Raw genomic sequence first — 11,614 nt, 5'->3', positions numbered from 1 at the left:
CGCAAGCGCGGAAGCGCGTGCAGAGAGGCTAGTATATATAGATAAACAAGAGAAGGGTAGAAATACTGCACTATAGGATTCGTGTTGAAAACTTGGAATCGGAAATAACCCTAACATTTGTGTTCCCTGATTTAAAGCCTTAAATTTATACATCATATGCATACGTTGCCCTTGGTTGGGTTTGACCCTTTGTTGTTTTCCCAGTTCTAAAGCAATCAATTATTCAATCACCAAATCCCTAATCGATCCCTTTTTGTCTTTGGTGTGTTAATTTTTTCGGCAAATGCTTCAACTCACAACGTTTCTCTTGCCATTGTTATGTTTGATGTTGTTATTTAATTCCTGGGGAAGAAAATTTGGTATGCGGTTGTGATGTTTCTTTGTTTGAAAATTTGCAGAGAACAGTCTTTGTGGGAGTTTCTCCATGGCGGAAAGCTCTTTCAAGGAGGAATATCCACAGGGTCAATGTTTTTTTTTTTGTTTTTTTTTATAAATTTTATATATATTTTAAATATTTTCTGGGGTGGTTTATTGTATAGTTTATGCAATACCCATGTTCCTATTTTGTGTTTTAATATTTGTTTGTAATTTGAATGTTTAATTTTTCAAGCAGAGTAATGAGTTTTTCCCTTTTGGATTTTACTTTATAGATAAAACGTGAAATGTTGTTTTTGTCTAAGGCTGAAATGTTCCTTTTTCATGCAAAAATGTAAACAGTATGTGTAGTTATTTATCTTTAAGATGATGGTCTTTGTAGGTTAAAGGTTATTTAAAAAAAAATTAGATACAGGGTTGATAGTGATTATGGTTATTTTAGAAGAGAATTTCTTGTTGTAATTGTGTTTAAATTTGTTATTTAATTTCTGGTTAAGATCATTTGGTGTGAAATTGTGATGTTTTGTTGCTTGGAATTTACAGAGAACAGTTGTAGTGGGAGTTTCACCTTGCGAAAAGGATTTTGCCAGCTTCAAATTTCTCCGGGTTTGTATTTTTATATAGTTTATGCAATACCGATGTGCCTATTTTAGTATTTGGTCTCTGTAGTTGTTTAAATATTAGTTAGAAATTGCATAGATCAGGTCTGATAGTGATTCTAGTTTATTTTTTAAATTGGCGATTTATTTTTGTCAAAGTTTGTCATCTGTTTTCTTATGATGGTTTTGGACGAAAATATTTCAGATAGGAGCAAAGCAGAAGAGAATAATCAAGATCCAATACCAGTAAGCATTTCACTGAATCAGATATGTTTAGTCCCTAGGAATTCGGTGGACATACTTTGTTCTAATTTGAGACTTATGCAGATTGTGGAGAATGCTGCAAGGAGACGTTCCTGACATTGAAGAGAAGTTGCCAACTCCTTTTGTTCTTTACTTATCTTGATTTGTATTGCTACAATGGAACATGATTGTGTTTCCTTTCTATTTATGCTTTTCATTTAAGTTTAGAAATTCGTTAGAAAAAAGAAGGAAAAACTCATTTTATGCATCCACGAGGCCCATTCGAACTTTAGACCCTTGGAATAGGAGAAATGCCAATGCGGTAAGAATTTCACTGAATCAAATATGTTTACGTCATACGCATTCAATGGATGCACTCTGTTCTAATTTGAGACTTTATGCTAAGGTTATGGAGAAGGCTGCGATTTTGATTGCAAGTACCAACACTCCTGCCAGGTACAAGGAGACATGGAGGTAAGATTTTCATTTGAGGAAGTCAATTGCCAATTTCGATGTGCTTTAATTAGCTTGATTTGTATTGCTATAGTGGAATATGGTTGTTTTTTTTTTTTTTTCATTTATGCTTTTGATTTATGTTCAGGAATATTTTGAACAAATACAAACAACGTATTATTTTAGATGCTGGGCAACTGCGGGAGAAGCATCCAAATTGTATACCAGTAAGAATTTCACTGCCTTAAATATGTTTTACTTCCTATGCAATCAGTGGATATACTATGTTCCAATCTGAGCCCCCATGAAGGTGACTGTGGACAAGGATGCAAGGAGTGACATTCATGACATTGACACTAAGAAGTTAGTTTCCAATTCCGTTGTGCTTTAGTTTATTTATTTATTTGTATTGCTACAGTGGTATGTGTAGGCTCGTTTCCCTTTCATTTATGCTTTTGATATATGTTCCGAAATCCGTCAGAAAAAAAAAATTGAAAATGCAGATATTAAGAATCGCATGCTGAAAAGAAAAAAACTCCGAAGTTCATGTACTACAAAGGAAAACTCCCAAGTTCATTTGTGTTAATAGCTTTTCTCCAATGAAGGGGTTCTCACATAGTTTTATTGCCTATCTTGTTTTTCTGACTGCAGATTCCTTGTCTATGGTGATATGTCTCTTTGAGAATTTGTTTTTTTTTATTCAGTCAATGGCATGGGTCAGCACAGAAAAACATATATTTTTCTATTTCAGGAACACTAAACCTCCAATTGGTAGCTGCAACTCATTTTTTATTTAGGGATAATAATAACTTGTTCCCAAATTAGTTGTGGTTGTGATAATTCCTCCAATGTTGCAGGTGCCTTGGATGTCTACAATCAATGAGGAAAATAAGGATGAAGATGGATTTCTTCACATCACCTACAGTGGAGAAGAGAGTGTGTGGATCCAATGAGGAACAGCAAGAATTCTCTTAATAGAACTCAAGTCTGGGACCTCTGAGTCAATAATCTGACCTGCTTAGTAATTATCGTTTATCTCGATCATTAGGTCAGTGGCCTTATTTGTGGTGTTGTGCCGGAACTATAGTTTTATGACATTCCAAGGAACTTTAATGCATTGAGTTTGAAATATTTATAATGATTTGCCAGTTAGAAATGAGTTTTTGTTGCCTTCTTCCTGAATCTGAACATGAACATCTGAAACCCTTTCTTCCTGGCTCACTTTATTTTGATCTGTTTCTTCGATGCCTCTTTCATATCCCGAATTGAAGGAGGTTGGGTTTTGTTGCCTTCTCTGCTGCTTATTCTTTCTCTCGCTTTATGGGTTGATTCGGTTGAATGATTATTGATGGTGCAAGGACCCAAACTAAACACAGAATAATTGATTGAATAATTGTGAATGATATTATATTTCTCCTAGAGGTGGATATATATACAATAACAAGGAATCTTAAATAGGCAATTATTCTAATTAGGTTACATGAATTACACCAGGAAATCAGGGATCACGGGATTCTTGAATTATGGCTCACGATAACACTCACTCCTCAAGTTGGTGCGTAGATATCTTCTCTAATCAACTTGTCAAGTGAGTCATGAAAAACCTTTGTTGACACTGCATGCATTAAGACATTTGCCAGTTGTTCTTCTGACTTTACAAAATGGTATATCAGTTAGCTTATCTACTAGCTTCTTCTTGATATAATGCCTATCCACTTCAATATGCTTAGTTTTGTCATCTTGAACTAGATTATTTGCTATCTCTCTCGCAGTTTGGTTGTCACAGTAAAGCTCCATGACTTTCTCTGGTGGAAAACCAATTTCGGATAGGAGTATCTTTAGCCAAAGAAGCTCACAAACTCCCTGTGCTATGCCCATGTATTCTACCTTAGATGAAGATCGAGCCACTGCATTATGCTTCTTACTTCGCCATGTAACCAAATTACTCCCAATAAAAGTGAAGTAACCTAATGTAGAATGTCTATCTGTTATATTGCCTGCCCAATCTACATATCTATAACCCTTGACATCCAAATGTCCCTGTTTTATGAATATTAAGCCTCGGCCTGGAGCTTTCTTCAAATAAGTCAAAATTCTCATAACTGCTGCTAAGTGATCCTCACTAGGAAAATGCATGAACTAACTAACAACACTAACTGCATATGAGATACCTCGTCTAGTGTGCGAAAGATAAATTGGTCTTCCCACTAACCTCTGATATATTTCCTTGTTGGTTGGCACTTGATCAAGTTAGATTGCTAGGTGATGATTCTGCACAATAAGGATTTCGGCTCGTGCACACCCAAACATACCAGTTTCTGTCAACAGGTCTAGAACATACTTCCTTTTAGAGAGACAAATACTAGTAGCAGAGCATGTTACTTCGATTCCCAGAAAATACTTCAAAACCCCCAAGTCGTTCATCTCAAACTCTAAGACTAAGTACTTCTGTAATTTAACCATTTTAACATCATAATCACCAGTAACTACCATATCATCGACATAATTATCAGCAAAGCATTCTTACCATCACTATGTTTGATAAATAGGGTATGATCTGAGTTACCTTGATGATATCCATACTTCTTCATTGCTTTAGTGAATTGCCCAAACCATGCTCAAGAATACTGCTTCAATTCGCCTTTCGAAGCCTGCACACCTTCCCACTGTTATTAGACAACCCATAACGAGGTGGTATGTTCATGTACACTTTTTCTTCTAGATCTCCATGCAGAAAGGCATTCTTCACATCGAATTGCTTGAGAGGCCAATCTAAATTAGCTTCTAAGGACAATAGAACTCGCACCGCATTCATTTTTTCCAACGATGCAAATGTATCCTGATAATCAATCTATAAGTCTACGTATACCCTTTGGCCATAAGTCTTGCTTTATATATGTCTATTATGCCATCAACTTTGTGCTTAACTTTGTGCACCCATTGACTTCCAATAGGTTTATTTCCTTCAAGTTACGAAACTATCTCCCATGTTCCATTCTTCTGTAAGGCCTCCATCTCCACATTCATTGCTTTCATTCATTTTGGGTGCAAAGCTTCTAGGCCTCATCATTTGGCCCGCGGGCTCATGGGCAGATGAGGGCCCGCTGGCCTATCGAAAAAAAGCCCTGCCCGGCCCGTTATGGGCTTTGAGATGGCCTGGCCTGCCTTGGGCTGGGTTAAGCTTAGGCTTGGGTGTCTGAAGCTCGGCCCGGTTAAGCCCAAGAAAGCCCAGCCCGGCCCACCCACAAAAGCCCGACCCGTTAGGCCCGCATACATATATAATTATGTATAAATAAAAGTTTAGGATTATGATTATATCACTTAAATCACATATATAATTTGTTTAATTTCATTTACTTTTCTTTACTCATTCCTAGTTTATAATTGGATGATTAGCACAATAATTTGTGTCAATATTAATACAACAATTATATATAAAAATAAGATGAACAACATATCATATCACCAAATATAATCATATCACGAAACATAATCATACCACCAAATATAATCACGCTTTTCTTGAACACATCACCAAACATTTGCATATTTATTCATACCATCCTTTAAAAAAATATTTTTTTTATACTTATTATTTTTAAAAAATTATTTCTTAAAACGTATTATGGTTTAATTATGTAATAACTTCAAAAATAATACTTGGTTTTATTATTTTTGTGAAAAATCTTATTAAGTTGTGTGACTTTATTGGGTGTTTTATGAATTTGGTTTGATGTGAAAATATTGGAATTAAGTGAGTTTAATCTCAAATTTGGACTAAAATGCCCTTATGATTAAGTTTATGATTTTTTTTTAATGAAGTAGGCCCGTTTCGGCTTGGCCCATTGGGCTTAGCCTAGCCCAGCCCGATGGGCTTTCTCAAGCCCGGTCTATGGGTTGGGCTTGGGCTTTGAATTTTCTAAAAAACCTCGGCCCGTCCCAGCCCTGTATTTTCTCTCTTCTCTTTAAAGCCCGGCCCGTCCCGGCCCAAGCCCATTAAATTTGGGCCGAGTTAGACTGGCCAGGCCCATTGACGCGCCCTAAAAGCTTCTTCCAATCTATTAGGAATTTTAATTCCTTCAATCGGATAGACAAATGCTTTAGCTTGAGGAGGCAATCTGTGTGTGGAGATATAATCAACAATGACATATTTCACCTTGCCTTCTAGTGGGAATGTGTCTGGTGGTATTCCCTTGTTTGCTCATCCATGTAATTTTTTCACAATTTCAACCATATTTTGAGAAGCACTGGGATTTGAAGGACTTACCTCAGGGATGTTCTAGTAGAGCATGAGTAGGTATGTTCGAGAGAAGGGGGTTGCTGTTGTCTAGCTTTGGATGACTGATGTCCAGTTCGACTGGGCCGTTCAGCTCTGGTCGGTTGTGTGGCTCGGCTAGACTAGTTGGTAGCCTGCTTCCAGCGCATTATTTTGTGCTTCTTTCCCCCGTATTTCTATCTCATACCAATTATGTGCTTTCTTTACTATATTGTTCTCCACAAATGTGACATCCATGGTAACATAAAAGTGGCGACTGGAGGGATTGTAACATTGGTATCCCTTTTATTGAGGTGTAGAACCCACAAAGACACAGCGGAGGGCACATGGATTCAACTTGGTTCAGTGAGATTTATTGAGATGAAGATGAGAACAAATAGGAACATGAGCAACCAATGTCTGGAGTGGTGTTTTAAAACCCAAAACACATAAAGGCATACGATTAAGAAGGTAGATATCATACTGAATAGCTGCGGTTTGAATCATCTAGTAAAAATTCTTGAATAAAGAACCAACTTCACTTTTATGCTTCATAACATAAAGCCAAGTTAACCGAGTACGATCATCAATGAAGATCACAAACCACCGAACACCAAAGATAATAGTAATAGAAGATAAACCCCAAACATCTGAATGAATTCAATCAAAAGGAGATGTGCTTTTATTCAAACTAGGTGGATAAAAAGTTCAGTGACTTTTTGCGAGAATACAAGTCTCAATCTAAAAATCATAAATTTTTACTCCACTAAATAGAGATGGAATCAAAGACTGCAAATAACCAAAGGAAACATGACCCAACCGGTGATGCCATAACCAAATCTTCTTATGCTTATGACTGACAACGCCTCAAACTTGATGAACACGACCCGGTGAAATGTCATCCACATAGTGAAGCCCTTTCTTAGTACCTGGTCTGAACATCCTGAAGCAAACAAAAGGAAGAGAACATGAGCATGCAACAATTTAACTGTTTGGTAACTTGCCCAACATATAATAAATTATGGGACAAAGCAAGAACAATAAAAGTTTCATGTAAAGAGAGGGTAGGAGGAAGAGTGATGGAACCAGCTGCAGTGACTGAGTTAGATTCACAGTTGGCAGTAACCACACTTGTTTTGGTAGGAGCAGTCATAGAATGAAAAAATGATCTATCATAGGTCATATGATCAGTAGTAGTAGAATCGATAATCCAACCTGTATCTTGTTGGTCAGAAAGCACTAAAGATTTTCCCTAGTTACCTTCACAGTCAGCAGACTCTGGAATGGATAAGTGAGAGAGAACAGTAAGAGAATCATCAATTGAAGGAGCTGCCATGGGCGAGGTTGAGACACCCGAGGTAGCGTAGGTAACTGGGCAGAAGGAAGATTAGCCGACGGCAAGGACAACAGTTGCACCGCTCCAGCCATTCTTTTTCTTCTCATGCGCCGCTTTTCGTTGTTTTTGGCGTTCAGGGAACCACGTCGGAAACCCATTCTTGTGAAAACACGTGGTTACCATTACAGTAAGTTCAATGCATGCTTTCTTTTTCCTTAGGGGTTGGATAGGGAAAAGAAAAACTAGCTGCAGGGGCTTTGGAAACCATTACAGCATGGATTCAGTATTTCCATCCTTCTTGAGCATGTCTCCCGGCGTTGGGCCTCTTTACAAATGAAAGCAAACGACACCTCCAATTTTGGAAATGGACTTAATCTCAACAAATCTCCTCTAATTTTATCAAACTCATCATCTAGACTTGCAAGAAAATTATAAATACAGTCTTCCTGTATCTCAACATGAATCTTCACATCATCAGGACACTTCATGTTGATTGGATGATGACGGTCTAGTTCCAACTCAAATTAAACACAGAAGGATTGAATAATTGTAAATTATAGTATATTTCTCCAAGAGGAGGATATATATACAAGTACAAGTTGACTTTTCGTAAAAAAAAAAAAGTAATTAGTTAATTTACAAGGAATCCTAACCAGGTAATTATTCTAATTAGATAACATGAATTACACCAGGAAATCAGGAATTAATTAAGGGATCCCTGAATTATGGCACAGGAATTCATTTCCTGCTGGGGTTGGACTAACAAAGCTGCTGGTTGCTATATTTGTTTATGTTTCTTTGTTCCTCATTTATCTATGTAGTTAAACTATTATATTGTTAGCCCTAAAAAAATTTGTTTGTACCATATTTGGAAAATGGGCCAAAAATGGTTTTATTCTAAAAAAAATATCTATTAAACCCAAGCCCAACCTCTTTCCTTTTGAAACGACAAAAAAGGGCCTTTTTGATTTTGGGTCAGCAGTAGGCAAAAGCTTCTCAAAAGCCCATAGTCATAAAGGACCCCAACTTTGGTCCGCACTAAAATTAGGAAAATTGGTAATCGTTGCACATCGACCGACGTGAGGGTCTGAAGAGGGATTGTGACCATTAATGGCGACTTAACTGCCGTATCTCCAAGCAGGGAAAGAAAGCTAGATAGTAGATGCCAGAGTTGGAGGAAGCCGATTTCTAGTTGGATGTCCAACTACAAAAGAACACAGATCAGAGTGGCATCCTTTGAGTCCAATAGTTTTGTCTAAGATTGGTTTTCCTCGTTAGATTTCTTTATATGCATGTTCATGATCTTTCACACAATTTGAAATACGTAAAGACACCTGACACCATCTTTCTTATGTACACGATCTCTGAACTCATTCAATCACAGCAGTAATATTCCAGCAAGAACAGGAACGGCTCAAGACTTCTGCTTACTCTCATTATTTGAAAGTAGCTCATTAGTGTCGTTCAGTGAATTGTGGTCATTTGTAGCCAAAAGTATACCGTCGACATACAGTACTAGAAAAATAAATCGGCTCCCACACTTTTTCAGATAAATGCATTGATCCGCTGTATCCTCTTCAAAACCATAAGATGAAACAGTTTGATGGAATTTGAAATACCACCTCCCGCCTTGCTTGCTTCCGTCCATAAATTGCCTTGCTAAGTTTGCAAACTATATGCTCTTTTCCCTCCTTTGCAAACCCTTCACATTGCCTCATAAAATTTTCTTCTTCAAGTTCATCATTCAGGAAAGCAGTTTTTACATCCATTTGATGTAAAGGTAGGTCATAATGTGCCACCAAAACTATAATGATGCGGAAAGAATCTTTGGTGGAAACTGGAGAAAACGTCTCAGTGTAGTCAATTCCCTCCCTTTGGGTGAATCTTTTTGCTACCAATCTAGCTTCAAATCTTTCAATTCTTCCATCCTTATCCTTCTTTGTTTTAAATACCCATTTTGAGCCAACCAATTTCTGGCTCTTGTAAGGTTCAACTAATCCCTATACTTCCCTCTATTTGTCTGCATTTTGACTCTCCATAAATTTTTTAAAACTTGTTAAATCAGCCTCATCTCCAATGTCAAAATCTGCTTCATGTAAGTACACATACTCTGAAATTGCTGTGGATCTTCTTGGTTTGTCTGATCTCCTCAACGATATTGGTTCAGGTGAACTTTCTTATTGAGGATTTTCTGCAGTTTGTTCTTGTTGTTGTTGTTGTTGATCAACTTGTTCTTCATACTGAACAACCAGTCTCAACAATTCGAGTACTATAATTTGGACACTAAAATTTTAATAAAACTTAAAACTTAATTTGGGTACCATATTTTGAATAGTAAAATCTAGAACCCTTTGACCTTGCAGGATAACCAATAAAATGACAGCAAATCATTTTAGGATCAAGCTTCTTCTCTTGAGGGTTTATAGATTCTAACTTCAGCTTTACAACCTCATAAATGAAGGTGCTACAGGCTAGGCTTTCTGGAATTCTAAATTTCAAAAAAAATGTCTTAGGTATGGAGTTACTAGGCACTCTATATTTTATTGTCTCTCTCAAAAAGCATAGGCAAATCAGTTTTGGAAATCTTGCTAAGAAACATGTCCTTTAAAGTTCGATTTCTTCTCTCAGCCACACCATTATGTTGCGGAATTCCTGGCATTGTGTACTGAGCATAATACCTAGTAAAAAAGTCTAGCACGTCTTCCTCCTTCATCAAACATCCATAATATTCACCTCCTATGTCTGACCTCACAATTTTGATCTTTTTGTCAAGTTGTCTTTTTACTTGAGTTTGAAATTTTTTGAACATTTCAAAAGCTTGAGACTTTTCTGCTCTGAGATATAGATAACGAAAACGAGAATGGTCATCTATAAAGGTGATGAAATAGCGATTTCCATCAATTGTTTGATGAGGAAATGGTCCAGTTACACCTTTCTTTTTAGTCTTAGTAATATTTCCTTTAATACATTCAATACAAATTTCGTCATCACCGAAAGTCAGTAATGGCAAGATTTGTTCCTTAACAAGAATTTTCATTCTTTCTTTGAAATATGTCCTAAACATCCATGCCATAACCTAGTGGATGTTCCTTCATTTCTAATCTTTTTCTCACTCGATTCAGCTATTAAAACTTCACCATCTTTATTGTCATTGAGACAATATAATCCACCTTTATTGTCTTTGAATTCTGAGATACAAAAACATCTTTATTGAATCCAAAATAAAACCAAGTCTTAATAATCTTGAAACGTAAATTAAATTTCTCTTTGTTTAGGGTACTGAAACTACACCATCCAACTCTAAAATATATCTTGAATCCAACTTAAAATCAACTACTCCAATAATATTTAATGAAGACAACAGGTTGCTATCTAATCCTCCTTGTCACAACGTACTGCCATGAACGTGTGGTTTTCCCTAGCAGGGAACGGGTCAAGTACCACTATCTCCCTATTAGTGGTGGTATCGAAAATCTCAACAGATGATTCAAGTTGGGGCGTAGGTTTCATAGATTGCAATTGTCTTTACTTATAGCTTACACAAATTACATGTTATCTCATGCCATCATAAACAAATTACAGGATAGATTCTATTTGTTGAAGAAACTTATCAAGTAACTTAGGTATGATGGAATTTTGATTATTTATTTCTTTATGGTTTGAGTATTTAGGTTTGGTTTTTTTTATAAAAAATTTGTTGATTCTTATAACAAAGACAAGCACCTATCTAGCTCAGAAAATAACCAAATAAGCATAGTTGAAGAGAGAAAATCCTAAATTACAGTGAATAGTAATTTCTGTAGTGAACAATGTTTTAGGGGTTTTTGGTGTCCATTTTTGACACAAAATACTTTTCTGAATAAGGAATGACCTAATTCACACAACTCACAGCTTTGCTGTGATATATGGGCATTTTTAGGTGGTCATCTGGTGGTCAAAAACGTGTTTCAAGTTTTGAAGATATGAAAATAAAATTAAAACATGCTTTTCCAGATTCTTTAATATTCTTGATATTTAGAAAAAAAAACATGTTTTAAACCATCTTCAAATTATAAACATAACCAAAAAATCATCATGGCATAAACAGATAAGAAAACATAATGGCATGCTTGAAAAATAATTTTAGTTCACACAATCTGAAATACGTAAAGACATACCTCACACCATCTTTCTTGTGTACACGACCTCTGAACTCATTCATCCACAACAGCAATATCGTAGCAAGAACAGGAATGGCTCAAGACTTTTGCTCTCTCTCAAAATCTGTTTCAGCTTTCTCCTTATGATAAGATTAAGGTTAGAGAACGTGTCTGATGAGAGGAGGGTCTTAAGCTTATATAGGGCTAAGTCAAG

The 11,614-nt window shown here is 36.3% G+C and overlaps 1 protein-coding gene across 4 annotated transcripts; it reads left to right on the top strand.

Moving 5' to 3' along the window:
• LOC109948429 lies at positions 254 to 3,705 on the top strand. 4 transcript variants are annotated; one of them, XR_002271050.1, is made up of 9 exons: positions 254 to 461; positions 919 to 981; positions 1,180 to 1,220; positions 1,302 to 1,539; positions 1,624 to 1,691; positions 1,819 to 2,033; positions 2,528 to 2,718; positions 3,165 to 3,334; positions 3,443 to 3,705. XR_002271050.1 is itself a non-coding variant. In XM_020561347.1 (8 exons), exons 4-8 carry the CDS (start codon positions 1,402 to 1,404, stop codon positions 2,643 to 2,645), a joined length of 456 nt encoding a protein of 151 aa, XP_020416936.1. In that variant the 5' UTR covers positions 254 to 461; positions 919 to 981; positions 1,180 to 1,220; positions 1,302 to 1,401; the 3' UTR covers positions 2,646 to 2,852. The 4 variants fall into 4 exon arrangements, 1 of the variants encoding a protein (XP_020416936.1); XM_020561347.1 differs by lacking the exons at positions 3,165 to 3,334; positions 3,443 to 3,705 and having other exon boundaries at positions 1,819 to 1,897; positions 1,981 to 2,033; positions 2,528 to 2,852; XR_002271051.1 differs by lacking the exons at positions 3,165 to 3,334; positions 3,443 to 3,705 and having other exon boundaries at positions 1,819 to 1,897; positions 2,528 to 2,852.

This window comes from Prunus persica, chromosome G4 (assembly GCF_000346465.2).
Source record: "Prunus persica cultivar Lovell chromosome G4, Prunus_persica_NCBIv2, whole genome shotgun sequence".
NCBI classification, from domain to species: Eukaryota; Viridiplantae; Streptophyta; class Magnoliopsida; order Rosales; family Rosaceae; genus Prunus; species Prunus persica.
The sequence above is the reverse complement of the archived record's forward strand: the minus strand, read 5'-3'. Positions and strand labels throughout refer to the sequence as shown.